The sequence below is a fragment of the Toxotes jaculatrix genome, chromosome 7 (assembly GCF_017976425.1).
Source record: "Toxotes jaculatrix isolate fToxJac2 chromosome 7, fToxJac2.pri, whole genome shotgun sequence".
Taxonomy (NCBI): Eukaryota; Metazoa; Chordata; class Actinopteri; family Toxotidae; genus Toxotes; species Toxotes jaculatrix.
The window spans coordinates 7,688,925-7,710,547 of record NC_054400.1 but is presented as its reverse complement, the minus strand read 5'-3'; the positions used below and the strand labels follow the sequence as shown (position 1 = coordinate 7,710,547).

Here is a 21,623-nt window from a genome sequence, read left to right as displayed (position 1 = left end):
CCTGCAAGGAAAGTAGCCACTGGAAGAAGAACACTCCTCCCCTCCTTCCTCCGAAGAGCCGGAGTTTTCTCCCTCTTTAAACTATGATTTGGCTCCCAGTCTTCTTCGCTGCATGTTTCCCTTCGTGAGGGGAGATTTCTGAGCTTGTTCATGTCATGACACAGTGCAGCGCAGGATCGAAGTGGTCGCCTCTAACGCCACTGAAACTCCAGTGCCCAGGACTCTTTTCCAGTGCTTTGAGTTTGCTTACATGAAATATGCGATGTTCGCAGGAGTGCCCGGTTCTTCTTCTGCTACTGAACTCTGTTTTCATCTTGGCAGCCGGCCACGAAGAGATCTCTGACTCTGGCAGACTCCTCTCCCTCTTTGCAGAGCAAGGTCAGTGTGGTGCAGCTGTAATAGAGGCTGCAATTCTGTGCTTGCGTGCATGGCTGGAAAAGTTTGTATGGTTTGGTGCATGTCAGTAACAGTATGCTCTAAAGGTAGAAATCTGTGTAATCAAGACATCACAACTGTATATTCTGTTCTGTTGTATTGTATTCAACTCTATTCTGCAGGTCTGTTGTCCCAGTCAGGGTCAGACCTGTCCATTGTCCACCCAGAGAAAACCAACGCTGATGGAGAGTTCATCTCCCACTCTCTGTCTCACCACTTCAAGGGTGGTAGAGTCAGGCGTGACCTACGACCTTTGGAGGGACAGGTTTACTATAAGATCAGCTACAAGGGGCGAGCTTTAATGTTCAACCTGACTGCAAACAGTAACCTGGTTTCAAATGACTACATCCTGGAGAGGAGGAATGGCAGTGCCAACAGGACTGAGCATCGTCTCTCTGAGGGGAATTCCTGCCACCTCCTTGGCACCGTGGAAGCCTCTGATGTGCGAGGAACTGCTGCCATTAGCACCTGTAGAGGACTGGTAAGGAATCCCATTGTATTATGTACATAACAGGGCGAGAAGGTCAGAGTTAACTTCAGTCTCATTCACCAGACAGAGTCCATTAATCCACGTGAAGCTTTTATGCAGAAGCCTTCTCCCTAACTCTGCGTTGAAGGTCTTATTTCTTTGAAAAATATAGATGCTTTTGGCAGGACTGTTTTTTTTAATACGCAGGAGAGAGGGGGGCATCACTCAGGGGAAGCTGGTATGTGGTTTAGGCAGTCACAGGCTGTTAAGCACACCCTTACGTCTGACAGTGCCCTGTCTGTTAGTTTGCCCTTCAAAGACTTCCTGACACTATTTGCAGAACGACTGTGCTGCAGACCCACTGACGGCTGCCGCTTTTCGGCCAACCATGAGACCCTTTTTGTCTTCTTTGTCTTTCAGATGTTTTCCTCTTTACTTTCACCCTCACTCATTCATTCACATCGCTGTCTGTTCTGCAGGAATTCTTTAGAACCCACACCCACCCTTTGGCGTGCAGTGTTACTTTGTTCTATGCTAAGAGAGAGCTTCAGTAATTGATTTTGGCACATTTTTATTGACTGGAACAATGGTTTGACAGATGGAGAGACAGGAAATAGTGCTATACTTTTTGTTCAGAGAACTTGTGCTTTTTTTTAACTTCAACTATAAGGATCTAATCAAATAAGCAGTTAAACTACAAAAGAAGGCAGCTGGACAGCAGGAAGATGATAAATTTGATTATGAAAAGAGATATGCACCATATGAAAAACTCTGGTGCACTCATTGCCCAGTATCTGACCTTTTAAGACCTTTATTCACCAAATAATAATCGCTCAAAACACACTCTTCAGCACGCTCTTTGTTATTGATATATATAAAATAACTGATTAATTTGATTTTCAGTGATATTTTGAAACAACCAAATAGGTAGACGTGGAAAAGGGGGCACTACAGTCCTCTGAAGTGGTGGGATGTGTCAGTATTAGTCATGAAGAGTGTTTCAGTGCATGTGTTTGATTGTGTTGCAGCAGGAATGCCTCTCCTGCAGGGTCTTGCCTCCTGCCTCACTGTTATGTTGTGTGTGTGGCTTGCGCTGCCTCTTCCTGCCAAATCTTGTAAATGCGTTTCATTTGTTACAGCTGACTCACAACAACGAGACTAAAATAACAGCCATCCCATCATTTATATCTGACCCACTTTACATGCTCTCAAGTAATCCTTAAAATTTGTTATGTCACTCTAAAGTCTACAACCTGCCACGTTTGGGGGATTTTTCTGCAGTCTTGAATGCTCCAGTTTGTCCTTTCTCTCCAACCTAATAGAGAAACCATTGTGATCTATTACACCTATGTTCTGTTCTGAGGTTTATAGCAGCTAAAACCACAGAGAAACCACTAAACAGCAAGACACAGCCACACAGATGTGGGGAGGGAAACCATGCTAGCTGCTTTGGAGGTCATTCACCCTTAGGAAGCATAGAGAGATGGACTGCTTCAAAATATGAAGCCATGACCATCATTTATATATGCAGAACAAAGGGCTAAATAAACCAGAACCTTAAGGAATACATATGCCAACCATTGATCAAGATTTTATGAAATTTTTTTTTTAATATAATACATCAGTGATCCCCTATTTCCTGATTTAAACTTTTGTCAGTATTCAAAAAATTAATTCCAATAGTGCTACTGCCATTTTAATCGACCCTTTTCATCAAGTCGACCCAGCTACCACAGTTTAATTGCTCTGCCTTTAAGTGCTGCCTTTGTTGTTAAAGAAAACTACACAGTGATATGTTTCCATAACACGACTTGTTAGGAAATTGCTGCATACTTACCTTGTGCTCTAGTTATAGCTGCAGGCAGCTGACATGGTTCCATTGTCTACAACCTGATCTGTCATCTGATAAATGACTTAAATGATTAATTGAATACATTCCAAATAATTTTGTGTTGATCAACTAATCAATTAATCATTTAATTGTTGCAGCTCTACTTGGCACAGAACAGACAATGGAACAGTATCATGCCATTTAAATGCTGTAAAAGCCACAATGAGGTCCACACTTCTACATCCTGTCATGTTACCACCCAGCCTGTGAGTCACATTTGCTCAGACAAATAGAGCTGTATTATATTTACCTTAGATTATGTCTTTACCAAGCTACCCCTCACCTTTATTATTTGCTGCATTTGTGAAACTATAAGGACCAGAGCGACTAGGTGGAGGCTGCTGTTACTTTTTTTTTCTGTGGGAAAACCTCCAATTGAAGCAAAGCTGAAGCGTTCTCAGTCTTTGGTAATCCCTGAGGCACAATACAAAGCAAGAACGTGCATGTTCAAACCTATTATATTGGTATTTTCCTCACTTAAATGCATGTTTCTTCTCACTATGCAGATGCAAAATGGTAATGTCTTTGACCTCTGCTGAAGAAATTAGCTCACAGGCAGAATTATCTTGTGAAGTGAAAAAAAAACTTGAATTAAGTGTAGTGAAACCAGTAATAATCAAGAAACAGTTCTCTAAGAACAAATGCAAGTTTGTTTGGTAGGAAATTGTTGTGATTAATCATATTGCAGTAATGAGCACCATCTGCCCCCACCTCTCCTTCTGTCCCACTAATCACTACTGAGGCCACAGGCTGTGTAACAGCAGAGACTTTATTCCAGACCCAGTTGGCCAGCACTACAAAACCCACAGAAGCAGGAAACAAAAGTAAAGCAGTTCCACATGGCCGATGTATTCAGAACACAGACCTGTGTTATGGTAACCTCCCCTGGCTCTGGCACCTCACACCCAAACACACTTCCTCTGGGTCAGAGGAGGGGGATTAATGGAGAGGAGGAGGAGAAGGGCATGAGGTGACAGAGGGAGAAAAGGTGGCGAAAGTGCAACATGAACTCCAGTCAGAGGCTGTTTCAGCTGGCAGAGCATTCAGGATTTAGAGCAAAAAAACTGTGCCAGAATTATCACCTATTTTTATTCAAATTGAAAAACAAAGTCCTAGTTGGTATTCTTTCAAGTTGTCTTTGTTTGTTGAGCACAGACATCACACAAGCTCTGTACATGGTAATTTAAGGATCACAAGTAACACCATAACCACACTGTACAAGCAAAGCCTTGCAGGCTGTGTTGCACAGTAGGACAGCATTTGGTATGCAGATCATACAGATCATGCAGAGCAATGGTCTGCATGTTTGGATGGGCCTCTCTGTAACATTCCTTCCTGGCTGATCTGCACTCCACCACCTGCTTTTCTCTGCTGGGACTCACTCAGAACTTTAATACTCAGGAATACATATAGGAAAGAACAGGGAGGTATGATTCCAGAGAAGATGACAGAATCTGCCCAACACTTCTCCCTTACATATTTCATATCTTTTAATACAGCATGTGTTTTGTCTTGCAGTGAAATGATGCAAATGGAAAAACAAACCTTAATCTGATAACATATTAATCCTGTCAAACAGAGTGTGTGTGGATGAGATACAGAGCGACAGTGAAATCAGCTGAGTGTTTTCTGAGCATGGCCTGTGGGAAACTTTCCCAGCTGACTGTAGACATATCAGCTTGCATGCTTTGTGGATGAGTCCACCGCAACTCTGGGACCCCTGGCTGAAGGCCACGCTCTGAGTCAGTGGTGGAGAAGCCTTTCTCAGTAATTTATTTAATGTGAGTTTGGACAAAAATAACCAAACCTCAGACATATACAGAAGATTTTTGTAGCATTTCCAATGTTACCGTTGTTCTTATGGTGGTTTTACATGGGCAAACAAACCCAAGGAGTGTAGTTGGGGCCTATAATATTTCTCTTGCAGTTTTTTCTATCTTATTGTTAGATTCTTTGTAACAGGTGGAGTGATATAGTCTTTCCAAAGGAACTGCAACTTCAGGTTTGTACTTTCTGAACTCCCTGAATGGGGAAATAGGATACCCTATCAGAGCTCTAAAGACTGGTGAATGAATGTGGTTGGGAATTTTTTTTTCTTCCAAGAAATACGTGTAAAACTTGTCAGGATGACCCAGAAAACCAAGGAGTGCGTAACTCCTATAAACAGCAGGGTAGACCCTTGGAACGACAACTGGCCAAACTGTAAGCACTGCATGGCCTAATTTTTCACATCTGCATTTGGCTCCTCAAACACTGTGAAGAAATCCAAGAGTCAGATGCAACACTCATTTTCTAAGAATTCTTTGTGTTGGTCTTGTATGACTCAATATATGTGCACGTAAAGTGATTTTTTTTTCAGTTGTGTGGTGTCTCCTGGATACATTTATTAATGTGCACAACCATTTTAACATCCAAAATCCTTTCTGAAGATTTTTTTTTCTGTACTCGGTTGTACCTTCCTCATTCCATCTATTTGGCTCTTGAAAGAATTATGCATCCCTCTGTCAGTCTCTCTTTTGCATGTTGGTTTAGTGAGAGAGGGAGGGGTTCATCCCCAAACAGTCTGGGCTTGTTTGGACTCAGTTTGACACAAAACCCACACAGACACACACACATACATGGTCTTAATGACGAAGACTTGCAAACAGTGAGCTGGAAGTGGAACATTCATAATGTGTGTGTTTACAAGAAAAACCCTCTTTTGCGTGCCTGCATGTATGTATGTTTTCATGTAGGTGTATTTGTGTTCGAGGGCATGTATCCATGTATTTGTCATATGTGTGTTCACCAGCACACCTCAATCAGCAAGTGAATAGACTGCACCAGTAAGAACATGCATGGCATACTTAGGGAAAAGTCATTGTATTGCTGCTGCTGCTGCTGCTGCTGCTGCAGATGGAGAATGTGCCTCAGGTTCATATTCAGATCTGTTGACTAATGATGGCTTCCACCCTGATGGAAATTACTGAGGAGTGACCTTTTCAGCAGGCTTTACAAAGGACCATATACCCTTTCACCTTTTAAGCGTGAGAATTACTGAAACACTATAATTTTTGGTGATTTTTTTGTTGTACTCATAAATCTTATAACAGAAAAGCATGTTAGTTACTAGGCTTTAATGTTTCTGCTTTGGTCACAGTTTGTGTGATATTACAAAAGAGACTTAAAGCTGCATTAGGCAAAATTTAGGGATAAGAAATAATCTTTTTAATCTTAATTACAAATTGGTGCTGTGACTGAGTAGAATGTCATGTCCCTAATAACTGAGACAATGTAAGTTTGCCTTGTTTTTCACATTTGGTTATCTGTCTTTTCAGTGCACAGGAAGTGACTTATGAAGTGAAAATATAAACTTAAATAATATATACTATAAACAGTCTCAGTCATTTCTGCTCAGTGAATATTCATCCATGTAATTTTTGTTTTCCTCAGAGAGGCTTCTTCTCACTGCCAGAGGGACAGTATTTTATTGAGCCAGCCCAGAAATCTAATGATCCTGCAGATGCACCAGAGCCCCACATTGTCTATCCGAGAGTTACTACTGAAAGTCACAGAAAAAAACGAAACCTTGTGTCCAAGGAGACACCCAGCCCCTGTGGAGTGAAAGGTGTGTATCTGAATTAGTGTATGTGTACAGTATTGCAGGTGTTTGTGTAATTGTACACAAGTGAGCATTTTTCTCTGGCCGCGCCTGTGTCAAGTAAGGATAAGCCACAAGCGTACGCCAAGTAATGTCTTCCATTATCCATGCTTCAGATGCTCCAAGTGACTCTGTCCAGGTGGAGAGGGAAAGGGAGACATGGGAGAGGGAGCAGCAGAGGGGGGAGGATCAGGCTCAGTCCCGCTCGCAGCGCTCTGTCAGCAGAGAGAGGTGGGTGGAGACCATGGTGGTGGCTGACTCCAAACTCATCGAATATCACGGCAGTGATAATGTGGAGTCCTACATCTTCACCATCATGAACATGGTGAGGGATTAGAGTGAACATCCATTCTCAGTTTCTTCACAGCTGCTGAATTTCTGCATACTTATACTGTCACTGATCTTTATGTTTACAGGTGGCAGGAATCTTTCATGACGCCAGTATTGGGAATGCCATACATGTTATCTTGGTGCGCCTCATTTTGCTACAGGGAGAAGAGGTAACATTTGCGTGGAAGAAGTCTTTTATGAAATTTTAATGGGGTTTTGTCGTTTTTGCTTTGGTAGTGCAAACTTTAAATGTGGACCCAAACAGGTGAGACTCTTCTTTAGTTGGCCCCAGTTCTAGCTCCTTGCCATGAGCATCCACCTGAAAATTCAGGCCCTGACAAACGTGGATTTAAGTCAGCTGCTCAAAGTTTGTAGGCTGTAAGTGTGGCAAACTAGTTTCATTCTTTTTTTTGGTCTGCATCATAAGGAACAGGTCTTTTTCACAGCAAACTTTTTGGCATGTCATCATAGAATTGAATAATAGATAACATTAAAAGTGACTGCATTCCATTTGGATGAGGTAGTTTCAAGGCCCTGGTATTGTGGGTGGTGGCTTACTGGGACACTTGATTGAATTGAATCATAATTAACAATCATAATTTTTTTTTTTTTTTGCAGAAAGGGTTAAAGATTGTTCACCATGCAGACACCACTTTGGCCAGTTTCTGTGCTTGGCAGAAAAACCTCAATCCTCAGAGTGACACACACCCGGCTCACCATGACCTTGCTGTGTTGGTCACCAGGCAAGTCACACGCACATATGTATGAGTGGGTCAGCAGTCTTTTTTTAGACAAATAAAATAGATAAATTAAATGTTACTGTCCCCTTGTAACAATATGGCATGCACACACTTAATTTGTGTTTGTGTTCTCCCCTCAGGAAAGACATCTGTGCCGGAATGAACCAGCCCTGTGAGACCCTGGGTCTGTCCCATCTGTCTGGGATGTGTCAGCCGCATCGCAGCTGCAACATCAATGAGGATTCAGGACTACCTGTCGCCTTCACCGTCGCTCATGAAATGGGCCACAGGTCTGTGTGTGTGTGTGGATTTGCAATTGTCCTAAAATATGCTAACAGTGGGTGATGTGATAAAGGAAGCATCTTGTTCCCATGATTACTATAGAGGAATATACAGTTGTGTCATTTAATCTGCTAGCATTAGTGCATCAGCACATTAGTGAATTGGCAATCAAATGATTATTTCAGATTTGGTAACAAACATTATATTACTTGTACACATCACAGGATTGGGACACACTGATGTTGACTTCTGTTGAGATTAGCAGGTTGTGCTTTTTTCAGATCCAAGACCTGAAGGCCTCCACCATAACAGCCAGGGCACGAAGGCCAGCTGTTCTTGTAAAAAAATTCTTGGAGTAATTATATAATTGGTCATATTTGTTGTGTTTGAATGCAGCTTTGGAATTCACCACGATGGCCAGGGGAATGACTGTGAGTTGGAGGGGAGGCATCCATTCATCATGTCCAGACAGCTGATGTATGACAGCTCGCCTCTCACTTGGTCCTCCTGCTCCAAAGAATACATCACACGTTTCCTCGAGTAAGGCTGTATTCACACGTTATTCTGAAGCCATGAATGATAAAATGATAACATGATTTGCTCAGCTTTAACACTGTTTTTCTTTGTGGTGAACACAAATTCTGTGAATTGCCAGGGTTGTGCAATCATTATGAAAATGTGAATACTTCCAAACTGTAATCATAAATTGGATATGCTGGTGCTGATTTGAATGGAGGCAGTGAAAATGATCCAAAAAACACACTAGGTGTGGTGCGTGTTGGAACAACATAAGGCTATGAAAACACTGATGTGTAGCAAAGCATGACAAGCTAAGTTCTTAAAAGAAAAGCAAAGAACATGGGCAATATATGGTGAACAAGTACAGTTCATATGAAGCAAGGGAATTCAGTGATTGACAGAAAAGCAAGAGGAGCCTCATGGAGCATTAGAAGGTGGTCACAGTTGCACAAAGGTCTGAAAATGTTTGCTTTGACTCTCATTATTTTCTTTTTAAAACTATGTCAATGATGAATTAAGGAATTCCTTTCTGACAACAACAATTTCAACCTCGAGCTCCTGCAAAGTCAGAGGTCACAGCTCGTGTTTGTTGGACTCTGATCTGTGAATCCGCATGTTTTGCTTTTAGAATTGTTTCCTCTTAACAAGTTTTATTTGTGTGTTTTCCCGTCACCCTATTTCATTTAACTCTTGGCTGGGAGACTAAAAGCAATGGTAAGCGTGTTCAGTGGCATGTTTTGACATGACATCAAGTTAGTGTCATTTTTTAGAATTCAGATAAATTATCAAAGCATGCTGGTAGCCTCAATCATTCAAAAACAAACACACCTCTTCCTGCTGAAGTCCTTTTCTATTGATTCTCTCTTTCCTTTCCCGGTCAGTTATCTCTCTTAACCACTGCACCACCTCGTGACCTTTCTCTTTTTAATCTTTTTCAAAAATTCACAAATGTATGTTTGTCTGCCTCAGTCGTGGCTGGGGTTTCTGTCTGGATGACCGTCCATCGAAGAGGGACCTCACCACCCCACTGGCTCGCCTTGGTGTCCGCTACACCACACACCACCAGTGCCAGCTCCAGTATGGCCCAAATGCTACCTTCTGCCCTGAGGTTGATGTGAGTATTGTGCACCTAGGCACCGACTGAAAACTGAATGTCAGAAATTTTACACCACTTACCAACTTACCACCTCAGAAAATATTTGACTTTTCAAGTACCATCATTTTGACCAACATCAAAATATTGTAGCGTAGGCTTACCCCATTCAGCTATCCATCCATTTTATATACCGCTTGATCTGTCGCAGGGGAGCTGGAACCTATCCCAGCTGCCTATGGGCGAGAGGCAGGGTACACCCTTGACTGGGGCCAACACACAAAGACAGAACCACACACACACGCACGCACACACGCACACGCACACACACACCTAGGGGCAATCTAGGGTAGCCAGTTAACCTAATGTGCATGTGAGGGTGGCCGAGAAACCCGGAATAAAACAATGAGTTACGGCAGTCTGGAGCAGTTCCCAATTCCATTTTATTTGTAAAAATGAGAGTCTTGTTCAGAAACTCCACAGTAAAAATTCACATTGGGTCAACCAGAAGAAGAAAAGTAGCAAAAAAAAAGAAAAAAAACTCACTTCTCAAGAAGAATCAAAATAATACACAACAAAAGAATTCACCCTAAACTGCCTTCCTGGTTATACCCTTTAAGCTCATGCCCACGGCAGGAGCTACGTTGTGGAGCTGCGTTTCTCTTCTCTGGCCCCCAGCCACCACCGCCTCCTCACTTTTATACTGTTGGACTGCACCTTCCCAAGCAATCAAAATCAATGATGTCTTCCAGCACACTTACAATAATACCATACTGGTATTATTGTAAGTGTGATACTTATACTGGTTATTTCAGCACAAAAGACATAACACCCCTCCCAGTCTACCACACTTGGTTTCTTCTCCTGTGAACCCCCTATTTAACCAAATGGAACACTCCAGCTAAGGTTTGACTGTTCCTGGTCTGACAGAGGAGGAAGTGCAACAAAGGAGACAGGTGAACACAATTTAAATTCAACAAATCAAATACCCGATCACAATGTGTCTTCACCCCCCTTCCAGATGTTCATATCACACACATCTCCCCAGCAGTTTCCACCAGGTATTAACATTTTGATAAAATCTACCTGAGAAAGAGTGTATAGTGCATGTGCCTTACTTTAGGGCATGGGGTCTCCCTGTGACAGTGCATGTTTTTGGGATTGTGGGAGGAAGCTGGAGTACCTGGAGAAAGCCCACGCACACACAGGGAGAACATGCAAACTCCACACAGAAGAGCCCTGACCGGGGTCCAAACCTGGAACCCTCTTGCTGTGAGGTGACAGTGCTAACCACTGCACCACCATGCCACCCCCCGATTCAGCTATACACAACGCAAAGCTAATATCAGTAGTTTCATTTAGCTGGATGGAATAATAGCAACTACTTTTACTGTGCTGAAATATGTATACATTCTATAGTTATTGCCATTTATGTACCCATAATGTGCCCATTGAAAAGCATTGAATTTCCAGTCCTATTTGGTAGGTAGGTATGTATTGGTTTTCTGAGCCAAAATGGCTGACACTGGAGTGGCCTTTCAGTTCCAACTGAAAGGCATTTATGTCCACATGTATGTTATATAGTTATTTCACACATCTCATGTTTATGGTATTTTTATTCGTAGAAGAAATTTGATTGGATTATATATCTTTTAATTAATTTTATTTTATATTTTCAGCTATGGTTTTCGAAAATAATCTTTTTGTCTTTGTTTTCGGCTTGTCTTTCTTTCAGAACGTTTGCCAGATTCTTTGGTGTTCAGTAAACGGCTCTTGTCGCTCCAAACTGGACTCACCTATAGATGGCACTCGCTGTGGACCAGAGAAGGTGGATGGTGCCAGTTGCTTTGTCTTGTTAGGGTTTGGGTTTCATTTGCCTGGGGAAGGAAATGGTTAGCACCATGGATATATGGGTGATGCTGGCACAGAGTATTAAATGTGTCATATTACTAACTGTGTTTTTTGAGTGAGCTTACCAGCATTTTCTTTTTTTAGTGGTGTATCTCAGGAGAGTGTGTGATTGTGGGTAAACTCCCAGAGACAGTGAATGGAGGCTGGGGACAGTGGAGTACCTGGTCTCACTGCTCCAGGACTTGTGGAACAGGTGTTCAGTCAGCAGAGAGGGAATGTAATAACCCCAAGTAAGACCTAACTCCAGATGTGTTTCACACCATGATGCACAGGTTTTACTTTTCTGCCATTGTCTAGTCCTTCACAAATGACACCCTTAAACAAAACCGATTACCTGGTTAATTCAAAGTGTCCCATTGTTTTCCACAGACCAGAGTTTGGAGGCAAGTACTGCACTGGAGAAAGGAAGCGGTATAGGACTTGTAATACAAAACCCTGCCAGAACAATAAACCAACCTTTCGAGAGATGCTGTGCAGTGAATTTGACACCGTGCCCTACCACAATGAGCTTTACCAGTGGATTCCTGTGACTAACCCATGTAAGTGGTCAAAGTCTCAAATATAGTCAGATACAGCTGATACACACACAGATGCTAATAGCCCTTTTTTGCACTTCCCTTTCCATAAACTCAGTGGATGCAATTGTATGTGTAACCCAACAGGGGGCAGCATTGACACTGGAAAGGTGTCAGTAAAGTAACTTCCCTGATTTAGTGGAGACATGCAATATTTTTGTGCTGTACTTGTTGTCCATGCTGAAGTTCTGTTTGTTGTGTTCATGTGTCATTGTTATAAATTTTTGTCACAAAACAAATGTAATGTTACTGGGATAATGAGTGACTTTCTTGGTTAACTGTGTAAAAAAAGAATTAAGTTCAAAAAGGTCATGTCGTCATGAGTAGTATTCCTCATCATTAGTTCCCAGAACAGTTTGGCGTGACTTTAATAAACTTGACTCACACTCATCGTTTATTGAAGTTAAACAGCAATCTTCTTTTCCCCAATCTCGCCTTTAGTAAATCCCTGTGAGCTGCACTGTCGACCGGTCAGTGAATATTTTTCGGAGAAGATGCTTGACGCTGTGACAGACGGAACACCGTGCTTCATGAACAACAAATCCAGAAACATCTGCGTCAACGGAGTGTGCAAGGTAGTGTGGCTGGGTAAGAGACTAAAAGAGGCTGGAGGGGTGATAGTGGAGCAGGGTATGAGATAATAGTGTGACTATGGTATAATGGAGGGAGGAGATTTTCTGTGTAAACCTCTATCTTATGTTACACTGTAATGTGTAGTATTTTTATGTGTTTGTGTGTGTGTTTTGTCTGTAGGAGGTAGGCTGTGACTATGGCATTGACTCAAATGCAGTGGAGGATCGTTGTGGGGTATGTTTGGGTGACGGCACAAGCTGTGAGACAATCTACAAGTCATTTGATGAAGCAGAGGGCTTTGGTGAGTTCAACACAAAGGTTATTTGAGCAGCTGGAAACAAATTAAATTACTTAGACTTAAGAAATTGCACAATTATAAAAATGTACTAACACAAAACAGACAGAATATTAATGAGAAAAAGCTTTGATGTACCCACTACAGGAGTGTGAAAAAGCAATTCAAATTCATGTCTACAGGCGGAAAGTCATTTCAGGACAGTTCGTTAGCATTACGCCATTGTGTTGTTTCTTTGTTGTCATGGCAGCCTTCTTGTCCACACTGTGCAGCTGTTTGTCCTGCTGCACTTGGCTGGTGTAATGTGTGTGTGTGTGTGTGTGTGTCTGCACACTCGTGTTTGCATTTGTCTACAGATGCACGTCTTTGGCTGCTTTTACTGTGCTTGGAAAAGTATAACTCACCCCCAGAATCAACATACCATGAAGACAGATTAATAGAGAAAGAGGCTCTAAAACAATGAAAACATCCCTCCCTTCTCCCCTCCCTCTCTTTTTGTGTGTGTTTGCCCCACACAGCATCCTTTCCAGATAACCAGCCCAGATGTGTAAGACTTCAAAAGGCTTAGACCGAGAGCAAACCTCCCCCTCCTCTGCACAAACACAGAAACACACACACCTTCCCACAAACATCATTAAACTCCAGAGACCCACTCATAGCAGCTTTCGTCCTCCCCCATCCAGCCCCCCCTCCCACCATCCACACACAATAAAAAACAGAGACAGGGTAGTGCCCCCCACGCCGTATATGCACACACACACACATGCCAACCACCCCCACAGACTGAGCCCACCCTCTATTAAAGATCAGAGAGAAACTGTCTGGTAGTCTGGATGAGAGAGTGGCAGCAGCCATGGTGGCCCATCTATTACCTCGCTGTGACTCTAACTCCCCCCCTGACTCTCCCAGGGTACGTGGACATGGGTGTGATACCTGAGGGGGCACGGGACATCCTGGTAAAGGAAGTAGAGGAGGCAGGTAACTTCCTGGCTCTGAGAAATGTGGCGTCGGAGGAGTATTTCCTCAACGGTAACTACATCATCCAGTGGAACGGGGAGTACGACGCTGGTGGGACAACGTTCTACTACGAACGCAGCGGAAACATGGAGAACCTCACTGCTCCTGGACCCACCAAACAGCCAGTCATGCTCCAGGTGGGCCCACATACTACAGAGGCTTAATGTGTTTAAAGGGAGGTGAGGGTGTTCACTTTCATCATTTTTAAATGTTTTAGTGTTTTTTCTCCGTTTTTTTCCCATTGACTTTGTAGAGTGACTTTAACCAATCAAGGATAGAGCAAAAGAAAAGTAAAAAGTAAAAAAAGTAGACATGTTTCAAAGATACTAGATACTGGAATCGAATTGATGAGAACATGAAAAATATATCTTTATTACATGTCTTTATATGATTGTCTAAATATGTAATACTGATAGTATTCTAATCAGTCTTTAAAGGGTACTCTACATAATATTTCATGTGGTTGTCCAGTTGCTGTTTCAGGAGAAGAACACAGGTATAAAGTACGAGTACACCATTAAGAAGACCACAGAGACAGAAAATGAGATCATCGAACCTATTTACAGTTGGAGGCATGGGGCATGGACACACTGCAGCACCACCTGTGGCTTAGGTTGATGTTGCCTTTGACAAGAAAAATTCTTATTACATGAATTTGTAGCAGTTGGAGGATTTCAGTGACATTTTAGTCATTACCTGGCCATCTGCTTCCTGATTTCCTGTCTATTTTAGGCGAGCAGCACCAGCCTGTGCGGTGTTTTGAGATGGATGTGGGTGTGGTGGATGAGTCTCTGTGTGACCCGGACAGCCGTCCAGAGGACAGATACCGAAAATGCAAGACTATGGATTGTCCTGCAAGGTCCTTGCTCTCAAATAAGTGGCTACTGTAGATACACATGGAATATTATGGCTGGTTTGAAAGTACAAGTCATTTTACTGCCTAGTCTAGATTTTTCAGTCAGTCTAAAGAATAATGTTTGTAGAACATGTTAAAAACTGTTAAGTACCCAAAGTTGGCTTAAATGGTGTAATCAGATTTGTGGTCTTACTTATTCTTTGATCACATACTGTAGTTCCTGATTTTAATCAACATCAATCCCAACTCTATTCATTGTTAAAAAAATGAAGGCAATGTTATCCACTTACCATGTGCTCCCCATTTATTTTTTGAGTGCCATCAAATCACTTCTATCAGCAGTCTCTTTCTTCACCCTCTTTTCCTCTGCATCCCCTCTCCCTCAGGTGGTGGGTTGGAGGTTGGCAGCAGTGCACAGCAACCTGTGGATCAAACGGTGTGAGAAAGCGAACAGTGCTCTGTGTCCGTACAGTTTCAGGAGAAGAAAGGGTGCTCCACCCTGTGGAGTGCAAGCATCTCCTTAAACCCAAACCTGTGGTGCCTTGCAACAGAGATGTACCCTGTGGACAGGACTGGGCTGTTGGGAACTGGGAAGAGGTGAGCCTTTTTTTTCTGATTTCTATTTTATTTTCTTCTCCAAAGTCTTTATCATCCAGACTTCGGTCAGTCTTTAGTCTTCCTTGCATTTGTCTCTGTTACCTTAACACCTTCCTTTATTTCCGGGTCAGTGGTTTATTTGCGTTTTTTTTTTTTTTTTTTTGCAGTGTCCAGTCACATGTGGAGGAGGGGTTCGCTCACGCACAGTCACATGTGCACTAGCGCCCAAAAAGACCTGCGATCTCTCAACCAAACCTCAGTCCAGATCACTGTGTGCCCTGCAGAGCTGCCCTAACTCAAGTTTACGTAGACGGCCCGGGCCTCCCCCTAAATACCGCCGTGTTAACCCACCGAAGAGTCACCCCGCCAAACCTCCTCTTTCACCTACCTGGGCTCCCATGAACACTACAGCCACAGCTGCACCAACAGCACCTATCACTGTGAGGAAGAAAACAACCACCAAAGAAACTACAACTGTTTTAATTCCTACCACCACACCCCTTTCAACCCCTGAAACTACAATCCCTGAAATCATAGACACAGATTATAAGTTCAATGTCATAATGAGGAAAAATGCAGATAAGAGAGGGAAAGCTTCCCCTTCCAAATCCAATTCTGCTGAAATGGACAAGAAAGCTACTAATGTGGAAAAGGAAAACATGGAAGGAGAGGAGGGAAGCACGCCAAATGTGGTGATGTACACTCCAAGATATGATTATGTTGTTGAGGACAGGACAACAGAAGGAGAGGAGGAGATTATTGACCTGGATGTTTTTACCACAGCTACATCACTCAAAAATCCCCTTAGATCAACCACTTTACAAACAAGTCCACCTACCATGCACCCAACCAAAACACCCACCACAACTACGTACTCCACCCCACACACTAGTACTGAAACATGGGCAAAGACCACTCGCCACTTATCCAACCCACACACCAGTCCATACAGCCGCTGGATACATGGAGCTCCCCTCACCACTCCCGTGTACAAGAGCCACTCAGTCCCATCAAAAACTGGCTTCCACACAACACAAGCTCCTTCCACAACTGCCAGAAAACTGTCCACCACTGCAGCATCACCACAGCCCACAGTAAAGATTATTAAAGTGAAGAAACCTGCTGTAACTCCCAAGAAAAATATTACTCCCTCTCGTGCTAAAAAACCCTCTCCACGGTCCAAAGGCAGTCGCTCCAAGAGCCAAAACCAGAAACCAGAAAGTCCCATGAGTAGCTCCACCAGTGACCAAAGCAACCTGATGGCCAGAGAACCAGTCAGCATGGATATTTTCTGGGTTGTAGGAAACTGGAGCGAGGTGGGTACAGACATTTTATAACCATATTATCCTGCTCACTAAAGTACCATGCAAGTACATTTAACATATTTTAGCCTTTGCATATTTGTCATTAATGCCAACCTTTTTCCAAGGCATATCATTAATTTTTAAGATTTTTTTCTTCCTCTTCAGTGATGCTATGACTGCAATGAAATTGAAAGCTTTGAAAATCTCAATTCAGAACCTTCAGTGAAGCTCTCATTTCTGTATTTTGAGCTTCAATGTGGAGCTGCTAAAAAACATCATGTTACCAGAAAATGTTGAGCACAAAAAAATAAGCAAATATGAATGCTGGGAAAATAAGATTAATTTGATAATTTCATCAGAATGATGGATATCCCTGGTGGGAAGGAGGTACCGTTCAAAATTATCCCTCCTTGCAGCTGCACATTGTGCTTTAAAAGCAGAAAACCATTTGGTGGTGGATTAACTAGCTGCACATTAATGTTCATGCTTCATGAAAAGTTTCTGTTTCGGAGATTCTCACATCTCAACAGCTACTTTATAATGCAATTGTCTTACAAGTCACTTTAATTAGTTTGTCACTTAAGTATATACACAAACCCAATCCGAGTTTTAATCAGAACACACTCCTCCCTCCCCAGTGTTCAACAACGTGTGGGATTGGTGCAATATGGCGACCAGTCACGTGCAGCTCCCAGAAGGATGAGGACTGTGCCAACATGAAGAGACCTGAGCCTGCACGTACATGTCAGCTGCAGCCCTGTGCTGCCTGGCAAAGTGGCAGCTGGAGCAAGGCGAGTAACGTTAGATTTCCTCCAGTCACTGAATCCGATAATTACACTTATTATTTTTTAATTACACTTGATACTTAATTATAATTCTGCTGTTACTTTTCCAGATGATGAAATTACTTTGTTTCTGCTGCACTTCTCACTTCCTGTGTATCTCTGAGGCATTTATTGGATTGTGATGAAATATCCACAGTGTCCAGATAACTGCGTCGTGGTGGGAAGGAGGTACCGTGATGTCCAGTGTGTCGATTCTCAGAGTAAACGTCCCCTCCGACCTTTCCACTGTCAAGCGGTGTCCAGCAGACCTGTCAGCACCTTGACTTGCCCCCACAAGCCCTGCATGACCTGGAGTGTATCACCCTGGGGACCGGTAGGAACATTATAGACATTAAAACACAATATAATACACTTTTTGCGTGCATTTTTATAGAATTAAAGAGAAACATGAAACATGTTTATGTAAATATCAATGTCTATTTTCTGCCAAGTGATATCAAGCCATGTAGATGGTTTTAGTTCTATTTGTTTTTAGATAATCATCCTTGAGATTTCTGCCATCAATATTTTTGTAATTTGGGGGGAACAAACCCTTTAATATTGAAAGTTCTCATCACTGTCACTAAATTGCCTGATTTCTTTCAATCTTTTGAGAACTAATTTGCTGTAAATGGGAATTTTGTAGTCGAAAGTTGTAGTCGCTACTACATTACACTGACAAGTGAGAATATTTCACCTTTGTAGTCTCACCCAACTCCACAAATTTATGAATACGGTCACATTCATGTCCCATATTATACAGATACACATGTAGGGAAATTGCATTTTGTTCCAATATCAGCAAAACCCAGATACCTCTCTTAAATCCTTGGGTTTTCCTCAGTGTTCTGGCAGCTGTGGTGAAGGCATCAGGGAGCGGCTGGTGTACTGTCCCGAGCCTCATCGCTGTAGCACCACACTGAGGCCGAACAGCACAGAGCCATGCAGTCTAAAGCCCTGCACTAAGTGGAAGACTGAGGACTGGGAGGAGGTCAGTCACTAGTGATCGGGATTTCCTTGAGGCTTTGAAGGCATTTCTAAATGTTGTTTGCGATCACTACTTATAGAAATGAACTAACGTATCACTCTGTGTGTTGATGTATGATTTTGCAGTGCTCTGTGAAATGTGGTGGGGGTCAGCAGCAGCGTCAAGTCAACTGTGTGAGCGACCAGGATTTGGCTGTAATGCCAAACAGCCTCTGTGAGAAGATTTCCAAACCCGAAACACTCAGGAAGTGCAATATGCAGGAATGCAAGTCCAACACAGGTTTGTACGGAACACAATCAATCTGTCTGTTTTGTTTTTGAGTCCCTGGAAGTGAAACAAATTCAGTATCCACACACGCTCGATTTCTATAGCATTACATTAAAATCACGCTAAATGAACTTGACATTACATATTATCTGGATTTAAGTGTTCTCAAGGCATTTCACCTCTGAGCCGTGTTCCTTCTCATGCAGGTCCAGTTTGCAGGAAGAACACCATGTCCTCACGCTTCTGTGACAAGCTGAAGCTGTTAGGTCGCTGCTCTCTCAGGTCGGTCCAAAGACAGTGTTGTGTCACTTGTGGGGGTTACACACGCACATTAATTACAGTGGGCGCATCCCAACTCATGCAATAGTGGCATGAAGACAAGCCATCCACAGACTGACACATCCCAACCAAAGTGTTAATAACCACAACACGACAATAAGCACATCTTAATCACCACAAACGAACTTGGGTCGACTAAGATTATGTTACTGTTATTTTTTTACCTATTTGCATAACTTTTTCCAATGAGAAGTTTTGCTTGGATGCATTAGAAAAGTGAGCAAGACAACAAGCCAAAACACTGATGATGAATAGACACATTTGAACTGTAACACATGTTAGAGCTTAATATTCATAAAGCCATCAGTGCTTATCAGAATTAAAATATTGAATTAAAAAAAAGGGGACTTTAATTGGAGGCAAGTAGAGTAATTCAGTCAAAACATTTTTAAAAAGATATTTTAACATATTTTAAGTAAAATGACTAATTAAAAAAAAATCAAGAAATACAACAAGAAGTTACAAAAGCTCAGACCAATGCAAGAGCCACTCCTACACAGTTGTGAAAAAAAGTAAAGAAAAAAGAAAATCAGTCATTAGTTTACCTATCATACTGATCTTTCTGTGTTGAAGGTGCTTTTATAATCAGGACGTTGGTGATTCACAGCTCAACAGTCAAGTTACCACTTATATTTTTATTTCATAAGTGAACTGATAAAAACAGAATGTAAATATAGATTTTTTTGTGACCACTTTATTAAATTGTTAATAGTAACGATAACCTCTGTGTTTTTTTTACTCATATATTTAGATTTTTTTTCTGCTTGAATTGTGGGTTTGTCCTCAGAGCTGGTACTGTGTGTTTACATTATTCTGGGTGCGAGATCCTGCTTTAGTCATTTTTGTTTCAATGATAAAATCAGCTGCAGAACCTGCACAGTTCTCCAGCTGAACCTGTGGTGCTCCTCCTATGGTGTGAGATTGACCAATGAGAAAGAGGTGTTGCAGGTCATCCCTCTCAGGTCCCTCTAAAGATGGCCGCTGTGTTTGTATGATACTGTACAGGCATTACCGCTGTCATGTCTCTGGTACATCACCTTGACTGAGTTGTCCTTCACATGTCTCTATAAATGAATGTTATGATAAAATATGTTTGTGACAAAACTGCTTTGTAGCTGAGACATGAAATAAAATTTCCTTTTAATATTTTTGCTTGTATGTATGATGCATGTACATAAAATTTTTAAAATCCATTTTGCATTTATCCTGTTTTATATTGTAATTCTCACAGCCATAGCAGTGCTTGAATGCCACAGTAATAACAGTGTAAATAAGAGTATTAACACCTCATGTTAGCTAGCATATCGTACCCTTCTATTCATCATGGTCATTTGCTTTATGACCTTTCATGTTAACAAGGTCATTCTCGCCTCAGAGTGCCAGATGCCGCTGGATGTGTAACACCAGAATCAGCAGCACCAGGCTCTGTTTCAGGAATCAGGTTCAGCTGGCCCAGATTTCCCAGGCTCCTCTGTGCCAGATAACTTGACACGGACAGACGCTGCCCCGCTCCACACACCCTGCTGCTGTCATTCAAGCCAGAGACCAAGAGTTAGTCAGCAGTAATGGAAGGAGTAACACAACACTGCGTCAATGTGGAGCATCATGTCCTGAAAACCAACAGCATGTGTGTGTGTTATCATGACGAAGCAGACACCATCTAGTTGTATTACCTAACCACATCTCTCATTCAGTTACATCACTGTGTGTTGCTTAATTTGTAGAGTTGCACAATGCAAAGAAGCAATTGAGCTCAAAATAAGGAAATGCCTAAAAATTTTCTCAGAACATCTCAGATTCAGACTTCACTGTGGATTTTGCTCTAAAAGCAGTGAGATAGTATGAACAAAATTTCTTTTATAGCTTATTTGTGCTTTAACATTTCCCCATCAGTGTTCTGGACATCTTCATACATTTCCTATGTGAATCCTGGATGATGTACAGCAGACAAAGCAGAGCAGGATAACAAAGAACAAGCAAATCACTGAATGAAAAACAAACGTATTTTTCATAACATCGTAAAATAAAGTAGTTAAAATAAATATAATAGTCAATTCAAATGTGAAAATATTTACTCCTCAAAACATCACTGAAGTGTGGATGTCAGTGTAGAAACAGGGACTTACCTGGCACAGCTCAATTTCACCTATTTTCTAAACAATGAAAGTTGACTGGTTCTTCTTTTAAAAGGGCAAACATGGCCATAAAATTACTCTTAATAGCTTGTGCAACACAGTTCAAATGTTCCAAAGCCAAACAAAAGTGGGTTTGGATTCAATAGTCGAATGTTTACTTCATTATTTGTAGATTTTCCAGATGTTCTCTGCACAGTGCCAACAGTAGCAAACAGATGTTGCCTCCAAAGCTTTAAGACATATTACAACAACGGTTAGAACATGCCTGATTGGCAGGTAAGTGGTAAATATAAAATGCCCAGATATGACCATCTCTCGTCCATTTCATAAGGTTTAAGGTTTGTATTGTGTCGTTGCAGCGCTGAGTAGGTGTGTTCCCCTTGGTTTTCAAATCAAGTACTATAAAAGTTGCTTTTGTTTGACTATTTTGTTATTTCTGATTAAAAGGGACTTAGATTCAGGATTATTTCCACTGACAACTAGGACTTTCAAGAACACCAATCCACCATATTGCTGTGGAGCAAGCTGCTCTGTGAGCACAGA

At 41.9% G+C, this 21,623-nt stretch overlaps 1 protein-coding gene across 1 annotated transcript; it reads left to right on the top strand.

Moving 5' to 3' along the window:
- Positions 1-26: 26 nt before the first annotated feature.
- Positions 27-20,089, top strand: adamts12 (ADAM metallopeptidase with thrombospondin type 1 motif, 12). Its single transcript, XM_041043136.1, has 24 exons — positions 27-378; positions 558-916; positions 6,228-6,402; positions 6,552-6,760; positions 6,852-6,935; positions 7,384-7,508; positions 7,646-7,795; positions 8,184-8,327; positions 9,276-9,420; positions 11,135-11,227; positions 11,395-11,540; positions 11,680-11,849; positions 12,327-12,460; positions 12,639-12,759; positions 13,663-13,907; positions 14,242-14,383; positions 14,503-14,629; positions 15,013-15,223; positions 15,391-16,539; positions 17,166-17,318; positions 17,509-17,685; positions 18,196-18,342; positions 18,465-18,618; positions 18,813-20,089. Exons 1-24 carry the CDS (start codon positions 258-260, stop codon positions 18,971-18,973), a joined length of 4,842 nt encoding a protein of 1,613 aa, XP_040899070.1. The 5' UTR covers positions 27-257; the 3' UTR covers positions 18,974-20,089.
- Positions 20,090-21,623: the final 1,534 nt, after the last annotated feature.